The 14342-nt window shown below is 43.9% G+C and overlaps 1 protein-coding gene across 23 annotated transcripts in view; it reads left to right on the top strand.

The window, feature by feature from the left end:
- plecb (plectin b) overlaps positions 1 to 14342 on the top strand; it is a 118067-nt gene that overhangs the window by 57221 nt on the left and 46504 nt on the right. For 7 of the 23 annotated variants that reach the window (XM_005450671.4, XM_013270393.3, XM_025911242.1 and 4 more), the window contains exon 1: positions 2090 to 5564. The exons of 13 other annotated variants lie outside the window; for them this stretch is intronic. In XM_005450671.4, coding sequence (XP_005450728.1) covers positions 2414 to 5564 — 3151 coding nt within the window. In that variant the 5' untranslated portion in view covers positions 2090 to 2413. Of the gene's footprint in view, positions 1 to 2089; positions 5565 to 9753; positions 9934 to 14342 lie in introns of those variants that run through there. 3 more of the 23 variants (XM_025911261.1, XM_025911257.1, XM_025911260.1) reach the window with 3 other exon arrangements.

The raw sequence follows: 14342 nt of genomic DNA, 5'->3' as shown, positions 1-14342 counted from the left end.
ACCTGTGTTTTTTTGCTAGACTTTTTGAATACATGCAAAATAGTTTGGCATTGCCTTGGTGAAGTAAACAAGGCCTTAGACTACAGCCTAATGTGGTTTAAATGCTCACTCACTCTGATATTTTAGGATTCTTTCATGTACATACACTTCCCTGTCAGGCAGACGTTTGTTTCGCAAGTCAGAGGAATGTCTTCCTTGCTCAATAAACCAAAAAAAGTCTCTATGTTCTTTGAATGAATGCTCCTCCCTGCTTTTTGAATCACTGACTGTACATCCATCACTAAAGTTAATACCATAACATAACAAGGTATATGCTGTAGGTGGAGTACATGGCTTAAGGCTTCACCCAGTCTGAGAGAGATGTCAAAACAGACAACTGCGTAAATCCTGTGTGAAAGGAATTGTTATTAGATAGTAGATTAGTAAAGGCGTTAATCAGGTTTATAAGAGGTCCAGCGATAGTTATGAGGGGGAGAAGTCTCCCTTATTTTAATATGTCAGTATTTTACATTTGTATATAGTGTTTAAAAAGAAACTATTATTTTGCCATGACATGTTTTTTTTGCTTTCATGATTACTGATGAAAGGCTGATAATGCGATAATAACTTGTTTGATAATGATGAGATAATGATGTCTTTGCAATCGCAGTCTAATAAGTTGACACAGTGGTCCAGCTGCCTAGCCAACAGATTTATGGCCAGCTTCTCCACTGCAGCTCTGAAAGCGGATATGTGGCTTACTCAGAACTGGCTTACTTCATTTGACTGTTGCCATGGTAAAAAAATGAAAACAGTTTTCTGTCTGCGTTTGTATGTGTAATAGTGTGTGTGGTTTCAAACACCGGGGGGAATGCGTCATTTCATCTCTGCCCATTCACCACCACTATAATTTCATGAGTATATCACTGTCTGCAGCGCGGACAAACGAACGCATGCTGCTGTGCTTTAAGTGACAATTGTAAGGTCTCCTTCCAGTTCAGCTTTCGCTGAACGCTGGTCACAAGGGATCACTCTCTCTGACACTAGGAGACGAACAGGAGACAGATGTACAGGGGAGAGAAGTGATCTCGGGATAGAAAACTGATATCATGTTCCTGGGAGTGGCGAAAAGGTTAGCTATAATGCACAGTTCTTTATTTAGTTGTGCAAGATAGATTCTTCTTTCCCAGCCCTAATATTAACTGTCTGAAGTAGCAGTACAACTTTAGGCTGCTTTACAGCCTGTTGCATCACTTTAATGAGCTGCAAAGGAAACACTGATTGGCCCGTGTAGCCTTCTTTTCTTGTCGGCTTGGAGACCCCCAAAACAAACACAGATAAGAATAGAGTTAAACTTAATGTTAGTTTTGCTATTATTATATAGGCATGGGTCATATTAGATAATTAGTAACAGTTTAGTCATTTCCTTTCATGTCTTTGCAAAGTCCAGCCAGAGTACATTATTGTGATTTATGTAGTTTCTCTTGAAATGTCACCAGCCTTCATGATATATTCTAAGACTGTGTCATATGAGATGTGAGCACCATGCCCTGCGTGTATAGTAAAAGCTCTTCACTGAAACCTGATCGTGAAATGTGTAAAGCTAAAGACACCTTGTACTTAATAACTTGCATGGGCAGGATCGAATGGATGCCAGCTAGTCATCTTCCTTTCTGATATCTACTCACTGAACAGAACAGCCCATTCATCGGACCGGTGTGCATCACACGCCAGACGGTGTGTGCCACCCAGTCGTAGTGTGCGTTCAGAGGTGTGTGTGTGTCTGCATGTGAGTAGGAGCCATTTGCTTTTGGTTGTGGGCGGGAGTCTTCGTAAAAGTCATAGAGTTGTAGATCACATGCTCCCTCCATAGGTGTGTTGATCCATTCATTTGACTTTGCTCGAATTTTATTTCAGTTTATTGCAGACACTTTTCCCCCCCTTCTAGCTTCCTGCTGTACTATTTACTCTAGTGAGATTTTTTTTCCATGACAGTTTTTTCCTAAGAGAAGAGAGAGAAGGTAGGAGGAGCCGGATTGAGAAGTGTGTGCCTTGCTCTCTCACTCTCTTTCTCTCTCTCTCACACTCACACACACTCCCTCTCTTCCATTCTGTCATTGCCATCTCGGCCGAACGGAGACTGCTCATTCTCAGCCACCCTGAATGTAAGGGGGGGGCATTAAACTTATTAAGAGAGGAATATTTATTTTCTTCACTACAACGAAAGGATCGACAAGAGCAAGGAGAAGAGACAGTAAGAAACATATCATAGGATTTCTTCTTCCATTTTTTTTCCCTTATTGAATTAAGCAACACGTGCCGGCCGGTCTTGGCACTTGACTCTTTCTCACAACACAGCGTGAGGTGCTCTTCTCTTTGTTTGATATTGTGCATTTTAGTTTCACTTTGAGAGAGTTTACTGGATCAAACAACAATGGTTGCTGGAATGCTGATGCCCCTGCGTGACCTGAGGGCCATCTACGAGATCCTGTTTCGAGATGGTGTCATAGTGGCTAAGAAGGATAAGAGGCCGCAGATCAAACACCCAGAAGTACAAAGTGTAAGCAACCTACAAGTAATCCGTGCAATGGGGTCTCTTAAGTCCAGGGGCTATGTAAAGGAAACATTTGCTTGGAAACATTTCTACTGGTACCTGACCAATGATGGCATTGTTTACCTGCGTGACTACCTCCACCTGCCCACTGAAATTGTTCCTGCCACCCTGCAAAGGATTAGGAAGCCGGCCGCCACTCTGGCCATTGCTCATCGAGCTGCACGGGTCCAATCTGTAGAAGGTCCAACGTCTTATGTCCCTAAGCCGGGACGCAGGGGTGAAGCAGAAAGAAGAGAGGAACTAGCAGAGCGCCAAGGCTACCGCCATAAGATGGTGGGTTCTGGAGAAAGAGAGAATTACCCCGATAGGACCCCGAGATTCAGGGGTCGTCCACTGGCTGGAGAACCGGCCAGAGAAAAGGCGTTATGGGAAGTGGAGGGCCAGCCTCAGGACGTTTTCAGGAAGACCACTGGTTTCAGAAGCGAAACAGCAATGATGGAGGATAACAGGGGGAAAAGAGTAACTCACCAGGACCTTGATGTTTACAGCGAGAAGCCCATAGCATCACCACAAAAGAGGAGAGCATTGGAGGTCGAAAAAGAGAAGCCAACAAGTTCTGCTCCCGCTCAGACAGCAGCTTTGAAGCAGGATGTGTCGCAGACCACTCTGACATCCTCCAGAACAGCCCTACCATTAGCTGTGGCTGCTGTTGCTGAGGCCACAGGTGCTGCAGCATCAAAGATTCCAGCTAAGCCCTCTGCTCCCAAAACAAACGAGGAAATGAAGACCAAGGACAGGCCTAATATCCCTGAGGAACAAACTTCTATGAAGCCTACTCAAATGATTACAAGCAAACCAGTTCTCACAATGCTTCCTGATTTCGATGCCAAAGAAGACAAAATGAAAACGGCGGTTGTGGATCCAGTTAAAGTTACAAATGTGAGTGCTACAGCAGCCAATGATCAAGTAAAGCCCCAACAAGTCACTTCAACAGGCTCTGTCAAAGAAGCGAAGCGTAAAGTAAATAAGGAATTGATTAAAGCCACAGAGGTGAAGGCCCCTCCAGTTTCAGCTGCGTCTAAAATTATAAATGATAAAGCAGAAAAAGTTACAGATGCAGCTGCCACTCAGGAGACTGCCAAAGTCAAACCTCACAGCGCCACAAACAAACCAAAGGGCTCCACTAATGAGGTTAAAGATTCTAAAACTGATGAAGTGCCCCTAGAAGTTACTACAACACAGAAATCCTCAACACTTGAAGTCAAATCCACCATTACCACAACAACTCTCGCAGCACCTTTGACCAATGCTGAAGATGCACAGCTTGTCACAGCAAAAGCTGCAGAGATGACTGCAGAAGAGAAGAAAACTAATTCCAAAGCGATTCCCCCAGTCGGAAAAGAAGCCCCTAAAGGTTCCGTGCAGGAGCCCACAGTAAAAGTGCAAGATGAATCAGAGTCATCTCAGCCTCCTCAAAATGCTGTCACCACAGAGGTGCTTAAAGAAACCACACAAGCGGTCGAGGGAGGCTCAAAATCAAAAAGAAAGAAAAAGAAATCTCAAGCTGAGGCCTTGAGTGTCGAGAGTGTTGAGGGATCACCTGAAAATAAGACTGAACTTAGACCAGTGGCTTCATCAGAGCCTTTAATTGTGTCTACCTGCTCAAAGGGAACAAAGAAAAATGAGGCTAAATTACATACTGATGGAGAGAAAACAGAAGATGTCCCCAAACAAATAACAGCTTATTCAGAAGAAACCTCACTGCCACTAGGACAGATTCCTGCAGCGCCCCTAGTGGAGGGACAAATAAAAGAGAAGTCTGAGGAAAGCAATGCCGGAAAGATTGCACAGGGACCATTATCCCCCAAGGGCGAGTCAAATGTTACGTCGCCCCATATGGAGCCGGTGAATCCTGAGGAAATAACTGTGACCAAAGTGGAAACAGTGACAGTGCAGAAAATGAGTGGAGTGGAGCTCGTGCAAGCAAGCCCTAAATCTGAGCAGGAAAACCCTGCCCCACTGTCAGAACCTCAGAAACCCACAATTGAGGCTAAATCCCCCATGAATACAGAGAAAGCTACACAGGAACCTTTAAAGGGAAAGAAGAAGGGAAAAGGTAGAAAGCAGCCTAAAGAACCAGAGTCAGAGGTTATAAACACAAATCCTGTCCCTTTGACTGAAGCAGAAACATTGCCATCAACTGACACTAGACCCCTGCATGAAGCTGCAGTTAAAAACAGCCCTGACATGGCCTCCGGACTGACAGAAACTAATGTTTCTTTAAAGATGACTCTTGAAAGAATGTGCAGTGAGGAAGTCAGGCAGGCAGCAGCTGTGCTCTCTGAGGCCCCAGCAGACAAAAGGGAGGTGGAGCCAGCCCTGCTCTTTGCAGAAAAAATCAAGCGGGAGGCTCCAAAACCAGAAACATCCTCCAGTGTGAGCGAAGCACCCGCAGCCGGAGAATTAGCGTCAGCAGCAAGAGCGCTAACAGCAGAGCCAGCTGCAGCTCAGGCACAGGCCAGCCCACTCTTCGAGCGAGAGGAGCCTCCCAAAGTTGCACAACATTCGGCCGCTCGGGCAGCAGAGTGCAGCACAGAGGAAAGGCTCTCTGTTTCTGAGGCCTTAAAGCAGGAGGGAGAGAAGAAGAGGGACTTGGTAGAGGACACACCCTCTGCCACCGCCACGCCCGTGACCCGTCCTGACCAGCCTCACCTGCGGGACACCTGCAAGTTTGAAACATCGGACATAGACGAGGCCACCATGAAGAGGAAAATAGTAGTAGTGGAGGAGATTGTTGAGGTGAAGCAGCTCATTAGTCCGGAGGCAGCTGGGCAGCAGTCACCAACTCCACCTGTGGAGAATGAGGAGGAAGGCGAGGAGCTGGACCTGGATGTTCTGGAAGAAATCGCTATAGAGCGGGCAGTCTTGGCACAGGTGGCGAGGGGCAAGGGGCGAGGAGCCTCACCAGAGGTAGACTGGGACCACTCACTGGGGGAGCCAGAGGAGAAGACATGGCCTAACTTCATTGAAGGTTTGTTTGAATGCGTGCCAGCTAACCTACTTCTTTCTGTCTTCTAAAGTCTCTGTGATGCAATCACTCTTGAGTCTAGATTCCCACCTTACTTTAAAGCATTTGAGGTTTTAGGGCGCACTGTTGGTGCTCTGCACTTATGTACCTTGAATAGCATTACCAGCATTCTGTAATTGTCTTTGACTTCCCATCCAAAGTATTATTTGGGGTGTTGTGATTACAGTTTATGGCTTAAAGTTACATGTTACAAAGCCCAGAGTCTATTTTATGATGTGGTGCAGAGGGAGCCTCTTTTTAGGAACAGTTTCAGTGAGAGGGTGAGGAGACCTTTGAGATGTGGCTGTGATTGAATTAGCTTTGCGTTAAAAGAGATACAGTGTCTCTGACACACCCCTGTCTCCTTGTTGTCCTCCTGCTGTCAGATTTCACAGGTTCCTGTGTTTTTTTGCTGTGCTAAAAACTCAAAAAATAATTTACCTCTAATCTTTCAAGTTTTCACATGCGTCAGCAGCATTTATTATTTCTAACAAACAATTCAAAGGACAAGAAAATTTCCCACTTTTCCAGGGTGGGGAATTCTGATTGAATTGTGTAATCAATCATACTCACTGTTGTGAGTGGTAACAGTTATCTCTGGAGCTATCTGAGTGTTTGCCAGCAGGATTAGTGAGATCTGCAGCCATTCCAACTAGGTGGGGCTGTTTTGGTGAGATCCAGCCTCGCCTGTTCCCTGCAGAGCCAGAATAAGAGAGGTGTGGTCCTTTTGGGAGTATTAGTCTTTAGTAGTCTCTTTGCTCTAGTCAGGCTGTGTTCTTGGCTCTGGTTTGTGTTCTAGGGTTGGTTTTTCTTTGGAGAGATATGCATTCCCTTTGCATTCCATTATGCAAAGGGCATTAACACGGGAATTATGTGGGTAATGTCAACACAGTACTGTGTGCCATCCTCCTTTGCTGGTTTAGAGAAATAAAAGTGCCACATGATGCTGCGGTTAGCTTTTGTTGAAGTGAAACTCATATGGCTCATGTTAAATCATGATGATGCTGAGGCACATTCATGTGACTCCAGAGTTTTGGATATGATGTGTAACGTCTCCTAACTTCCACAAGCAAAGCAAGTTGTTGCTCTAACAACCATATAAAATGTTATATCTCCAGAACGGTGTGCAGGACAGACTTTTTTCGGGCGTAGTCTGTTGAGGGTGTGAGCAGCATGCAGATAGTCAGAAAGTTGGAATAAGTTGCTCACAGCTCATGGGTGTGTTTGTTTGGATCCACACGTGACGGACGTTCTGGATTCAATTAGAAGCCTGGCTCCTTGATCCAGTCTGTGTTACTCATCAGGAAAATAAGTTAGATTAAAAACTTCATGACAGCTGTACACAAACACAGTCACTTATAGGGCTCATTATAAGCAGAACTCTGCTTCTCTGCAGTGCATTTTGGCATCAAGAAGAAACTTGAATTGTAGATGAAGCGCTGATCATTGCCGTGGTGAGCTATCGCAAAGATTTTAATTTGACTTTTACTCCAGAGGTCTTTCTGATGTGTGACGTTTTCACACATCAGACACAGCAGCACACTGCTGACATCTGCTGTCCATTAACAACCATATTCATCTGTCACATAGATCTAACGCTGCAACTCCACTGCAGAGCTCAGATTTCTTGTCATGTAATAAAAACACCACTTCTTTTCTTTTTTACTTTGAATTTTACCTCATATGGATTGTTAGAGCAGTGGTTTCAGGAAATACGGATTTTACTGTACTCCTAGAGTATAGTATTCTTGGTATGTTGCTTTATTAAGTGGCTGTCGGTAGACAAAGCTCACCGTTGGATATTTTTGCAGTTAAGTATGCATACTTTTGTCCTCCTCTAGTTTCTGTTACAAGCTTACTTTGCAACAGTGATGCAGAAACTAGGAAGGAGGAACGTACTGAATGAAATGTGACTTATGCCACAAGAATGTTGCTTTCAAAGCAGCGACTATAAGCTGGTTTGAATTTCAGAGAAACGGTTTACATCAAATGTGGGCTTCCGGAAGCCCTTAAACTAATTCTGTGTAGTAAGCACTTTTGTGTGGACTGTACATGCTGTTTAAAGTCGGCGCGGACATGGCACCAGGCACAATTTTAGTAAATCACATCACAGACGTGCCACTGAGGGTCTTCCATGTTTTCATCTTTGAAATGGTGCCCGGTGCATACTTGTGTGATTGGATAAATGAACAGCTACAGTGAACTTCAACTCTGTGCCTCTCATTATGGTGGCACTTCATTTTAATGTCGTGACTCACCCCGGGCGATTTGCAAATTTTGGAGTTGATTCATGTGCGTGACCTCTCTGTTGAAAGAAAAAAAAAAAAGTGGGGAAAAAGTGAGAGACAAACTCTTGGCGTCTGTCAGCAGACTGTGTTGCAAACTGGCAACTTAATCTCCTGCTGCCGCTTGTGCCGATTGGCCCACAGTGCTGTTTTGCTCAAAACAAAGTAAATGACCTTAGCTGTTGCATGTCTTTAACTGCTGACTCCGCCTGTGAAACCCCTTCTGATATTTAGTTCGGAGTCTGAGAAGATATTGGAGTACACTTCATAAATTATGACACCTGCAGACCAAGCAGACATTTTGACAATTAAGGGATGTTGAAATGAAACCTGAGATGATTTCTTCTTGGCTTAAGTGCAATTTTAGAAAAATGATGGCACAAATATAGAACAGCAGTCACAAAAGGTGTTTATGAGACCTATTTGAAAAGTGAAACAGAATCCCCTTCCAGCAGCTGTTTGTGCGTTCAAATTGCTACTTTGAATTGCCGCATTTACATGCGCAGAGTGCTTGATATCAGATTTAATGGTATGATATAGCAGGAGCTGGAGAGTGATGGGGGATCGGGGATCTCTTGTGGCAGTGTAATGGTTAACTCACAATAGGCCAAACTGTGGAAACAGGATTGATAACATGTGGAATATATTGAGGGTTTGGCCAACATGGTTATGACGTTAGTCATTTCCCAGGGTGCATGTTAGACCTTATTGGAGGACCTAACTAATGTGACTACAGTTGAGTGAGAGGGATGCGAGTTTGGCCTTCATTTTAAAGTTCATAAAAACCTCATTTTATTCAGTATTTTCTCACCAGCTTAGTGAGTAGAGGAGGAGCATTCTTGTTTATAAGAATGAATAGTGTGGTTGAAGAGTAAGACTAGTGGTATTTTCCCCAGGGACATAAGCTTAGAATACCTTTCAGCCATGTGTCCTGACATGATTCATGTGTGTGTAGAAAGCCTGTTGAGTTCAGGAGTTTGGGATTGCTGCGCATAAAGTTGTTGATGAAGGAATTCCCTGCAGTCCTGTCTAAATGTGCTCAATGGTTTCTCAGTACAGCTGCTTTCATTTCACTACAGAACATCCATATATAATGTCAGCATTTCACAACAGAATGCAGTCCTCACTCTGCTCTCCAGACAGGTTTGCTTTTAGCAGTGCAGAGAAGTGGAGCCAGTTGTCAGCGCTACAATTGCCCAAGCCAAATGCATATATTAGAACTTACTATATTTAGAGAATGTCGTGCATTGATATGATCCCGCAGCAATAAGGGGATGAACACTGAGGTCACCAGCCTTGCTCTCTAGAGCATCATCACTAAACTGTGTTTTACTGAACAAGATCCAGTTTAATCCATCTCGTCTACTGCCAGACTTTCCAGCCGCAGTATTTCTGCGTGTTTAAATTCAGCTTGTATTCGGTTGTATCAGTGTGTCGCTCTTTCCTGTGGTTTAGTTGGGATGAGTACTTTACTTACTACTTAAATGAAGCCTAAGAGAGCTCTTACATGTGACGTGTTTTCTGGGTGAGAGGTGTGACCTAAACAGTTCCCACCGTCATCCTCAAAGAGAGCAGCAGGAAGGGAGAGAGAGAAAAACAGAGGGAGGGAAGGGTGGAGGGGAAGGACTTGCTTGTGGAGGGTGTCTCTAAAGGACGAGAACAGCCAAGTGTCCCGCCAGAGCACTTCCATCAGTTTCTAAGTGTGAGCACAGTGTGATCATCTGGCTCTAGTGGATATTTATAACCCCCAGTCAGCTCCAGCCCTCTCTCTCCCCCCTGGCAGCCCTCTGAACCCCTCACCCCTGTCCCCTTCCCCAGGCTTTGTGAGTCATCCCTCCTCCCCTGGCCAAAGGAGAGCAGGCTGACGGATTCAAGCAGCAGGCACAGCCTGTCAAAATTCAAGACCAGGGAGAAACAAGGCAGTCGGGGCAAACAAACACGCGCCGCTCCTGTCCTCCTCGTTCTCCCTCTGTCCAGCTTGTTTTTTTTCTTCACCCTTGTCCTCCTCTTCTTTCCCCGTACCTTCTTTTAGATGAAGATCATACCTGGTAGGTCTAACGATTGGAGTTTCTGTGTTGTCTCTTTGTGTCTAACTGTGCTCGTCTTCCTGGCTGATGACCGTTGTTGGGATTTTGGCAAAGGCACTGGGTAAAGTCTTGTTGTTGTTGCATACACACTCACTCTAGCAGGACATAGGCACACACATTCCCATCACAAACAGCTACTGCGGCATGGATTGTCTTTCATAGTTGTTCACAGTGTGACTGAGCTGTTGTGAGGAAATTCTTGGCTGCCTTCTGTATTTTCATTTATTTGATGGTATGTAAGTGAAGGAGGATGAGGGTGAGAATTTGGGAGGAGGGGGGTTGCAGTACCCCCACCCCCACCATTACCTCTTGTGACATCTGATGGATGTCAACAATCAGCAGCGGCTCATGCAGCGTGTTTAAATGTGCCCTTGTGTGTGTCAGATAGTTGTGGGTGTCACCTGGCTATTTCACATTGCTGTAAAATTAGCTCTGTGTAATTCATTTAATTTACATTTTTTTCGTCCACCCATTTAGCATTGCGCCATGTTTTGTTTTGCAATAATTCTCTAGATCCTCTTCAGTTAAATTATATTACATTTTGAAGGAAATCCACAAAATTAAAAAGATAACTTCTGCCTGTTTTGAGTGTTTAAACAAGTCCACCTTTTCCAAAGTCTCCATATTCATGGACACCTGTTGGCATCCAGCACAATACCAACACATTTTGTGGAGAAATGTCAGCAGGTGGGAGCTAAAGTCCTGGATTTGTACTACTGTTTATATCACCATGTCACATGGTGAGTTGTTTTTTTATGTCCTACCATACAACAAAACATTGACTTGTCATCATGTGCTGTTTCAGTCTTTTTTAAGTCATAAAACTTTTGAAGGATGCTGTAGTCATAACAAAATCCTTTTTCCTAATAAACAAAAAAATCCTAATGATATAATGATTATAATCACTGAAGTGATTTTAAGTTCTGAAAACATCTTTTTTGGGGGGTGGGGCAGAGAGACAGTGCAGTTTCAAATGTCCCTGCCACGCCTCTGCCATCCCTCCCCCTCCCAATGAAGGCCCACCTGTCACGAGGCTTGTTTCTTCATACCCTTTACGTTATCTCTGTCCAGACTAATGCTTGAAAGCCACCCATGACCCGCTCTTCCCTGGCTGCTCATTTTGGGGCACTTAGTAACCATAACTGTGGCAGGATGTAGGATATTAAAACTCTTACACAAAAAAGCAGTGAGATACTAAAGTTTCAGGGTAAAGCAGCTGGATATCAGAAAATCTATTTGCTGCATCTCTTCCTCTCTGTGTCTGACTAGAGATTATATAAATAAATGCTCATTTTGATACTTTCTGTTGCATTAGTGATACTGATCTGAAGAGGTTACATTACTAACCCTAACACTCGCTTTCGCGCAGCTTCACATTTAGCATGTTTACTGTCTGTGTAGGTCATGTGGAACCTTGAAAAGGTCGTGACAGGTCAAAGGTGCCACCAGGCCATAATGTGCCAGTTTTACGCCGCCATATTTCCCAGACAGCATGGGAAGCCTGTTGCAGTTTCTTGAGACATGTAGGTCTGACCGGTCACACAACATAGATGCAAACCGGCCCTGGCTCCACCTAGCTGAACTTCCACAGAAGCTCCTTTCCTGCATGGTAGAGCAGCTGAGCAGTGTTTTGGTAATTAAGTAGCTGGTAAGGCCCCTCCCAAACCTGTTGGGCCATGTTTGCTTTCAGATCCAATATGTCTCTGTCTGTTTTTGTGTGTGGATGTGTGTTCTTGCTGAAGGTTGTTCCTGTATTTCTTTAAAAAGTCCTGTAGTGGTTTAGTACACCTGGTGGATTTGAGGCGCTGCCAGTCTCCAATCCAGCCAGTAGCTTTTGAAACCCTAGCAGTGTTACAAAAGAGATGCTGCATCCATGAGTCAACACTTTGATGACTTTTTTCTTTGGTTTATCCTGGATAAATGTAGCTTTTGTGTGCACAGAACAGCCAACAGATAATACAGTCCTACACTAAATAATCTTGTTTGATCCAAAGCCTTTACACGAGTCGTTGTTGACACGATACCCCAAAAGTACTCAGTTGCTTAAATTTTAAGACTTGCTAGTGCAGGTCTGGCTATTGATCAGTCCAAACCCTGTTCCAAACCCAGGTTTCTAAGATGTCTAAGGTGTCTCCTTAATGCACATTAGTAGTCCTGATTGTTTCCAAAGTGTCTGTAGTTTAGTTGTCATGGCTCATTGTTGTTATCATGATAAAGTTTAAAGTTAAAGAGCGTGGTATCTTGCTCTTTAACACGGGAAGTGTTAATGTTATCAGTCTAAGATAGGAGTAAAAGGAAAGCGCTTGTTGTGAAACGACTCTAAAAAGAAAACTGGCCGAGATGCTTTTGTGCATGGCGTAAAGCAAATGTTAACTTCATTTCCCATGGCTAAAATGGCACATTAGGCAACACTAAAGAATGCACTGACCTACACAACACTCTACGTAAAATGTAATATTCTTCAAAGTTGACTCACTATACTAAGGACACAGAGACTAATATTTGATGCCCACTTGCTTTGGCTATAGTTTCGTGTTACGTGCCCTGACATTTACTCTATGATGTCCTTTTGGATAATGTTTTATTGTCTTTGATACTGAAGCATTAATGCAGCTGCTCTTCCTGCTGATCCGTCCCCTTCGGTCTAGACCCGTCAGGGGCCTTTTTTTTTCTTAGCTGTCCTATTTTTCACTGGCACCCATTTTGCATGATGACAGCTCTGTCCTCTGTCCACTCACTAGCTCCTTGGCTCGAGCTATCACTTTTACAGGAGTGAGAGCAGACACCACACGGTCCGAGCACTTGTGATTTAGCCTCTGGTCATATGCTATTGACTTTGATGGGCTGCATGTGCAGAGATGGAAACGCTGATGCTGGCATTTTACTCCATCAATGACCAGTATGGAGAAAGATCATGAGAAGGGTGGGGGCGGGGGAAAAAATGCTCTGAGTCACACACAAGGTGGCTCACTCTGCATTCTCCTCCTGAGCTTTGACCTTTCATCTGTATTTGTCTGCCCTTACACAGACTATCAAAATCAGGATGAATATATTTTATGATCCCACAGCCCCCAAATATTTGTCTCAATATTTACATTGGCTGATGGCTGTTTAGGAACCAGACTATTAATTTGCTTAAACTGCTTTGCATAAATGATCGGTTGAGAATTTTCAGGCGTAACATGTAGCTGGTTTAGCTATGGAAAGCTCTTGCTCCAGCACTCTTCTGCAGTCGCCCAGAAGGTGTCAGAGTTTTTACAGAACGCTGTGAAGTGTAACATCCTGTTTGACACGCTAAGCGCATGGATGACATTCAATCGCCAAGCAAATGCTCCTTTGGAGCTACATGTGGGGCCCTCTCATAGCTGTGTGGGCTGTGATGGTTGAGTTCTGGTTATGGCTTTGGCTTGGTTCATGGAAAAGCCAGCATTCTTCCTGGAAACAGGCAGGAGTTTTATTCTGGAGCAATCCAATTACTACTTACAATACAGTAAACCAGTGTGTGTGTGGGTTTGTATGTGTCTGTTTTTTCCAGGGCTCATGAGTATATAAAAAAAAAAAAAAAGTCTAAATGGCCCCCACCATTGTGGTTGGTGCTGGTAAACCAGTGGGCATGAGTCATAAATTAAACAGTACACTTTTCCCTTAGGGGCTTATGGAAGCTGGTTTGGATACAGCTCTCTTGTCCTCTGGGAATAATGAACAAACTGATGAGACACACAGTCAGATGGAGCTCGTATAGAGCTGATTTATTTATGAGCAGCGCAGGGATCATAGAAACGCATCAGATTGTATGATCTGACCCCCTCCCCCTATTAAAGCGGATTAATTATGATTTTTTGTGTCATATAACACAGAAGCCTCACCCACACTTTTGTTTTGATTGCAAGGGGCAGCCAATCAAAGAAAAGTGGATTAAGGGAAAGTAAAGAGAGCGAAAACAGCTTGTTTTAGATAATAGATGAATTCATAGGCTTCACTAAGGCCCAGTATTAAGTCAACAAGTGTTATTTTGTACAGTGAGTCATATAATGCTAATTTAGTAGAGTCCAAGAATCCAGTGCAAATGCTAGCAGTCAGTCTGAAGGTCTTAATTTTCCTGTCAACATTATCATTATCTTTTTATTTGATGTCAAAACATTAAAGTTTCTTGTAAAATAAAATCAAGGAGGTCAAGTGAAAGTATCCGCATCAGCGTCCGGTGTGATAAGATCCTGGCACACAGGTAGTCCTGGGTCAGAGATCAGTGATCTGCACTTTCCCTTTAACGTGTGACTTAGGAACTGCTGTGCTGTGCCCCATCCTAAATTGCCAGATCCTAGAGTAAACTGGTAATGGGTAGGGGCATATTCACTGTATTTACTTCTAGG

The sequence above is a fragment of the Oreochromis niloticus genome, linkage group LG11, assembly GCF_001858045.2.
Source record: "Oreochromis niloticus isolate F11D_XX linkage group LG11, O_niloticus_UMD_NMBU, whole genome shotgun sequence".
Lineage (NCBI taxonomy): Eukaryota > Metazoa > Chordata > Actinopteri > Cichliformes > Cichlidae > Oreochromis > Oreochromis niloticus.
The sequence above is the reverse complement of the archived record's forward strand: the minus strand, read 5'-3'. Positions and strand labels throughout refer to the sequence as shown.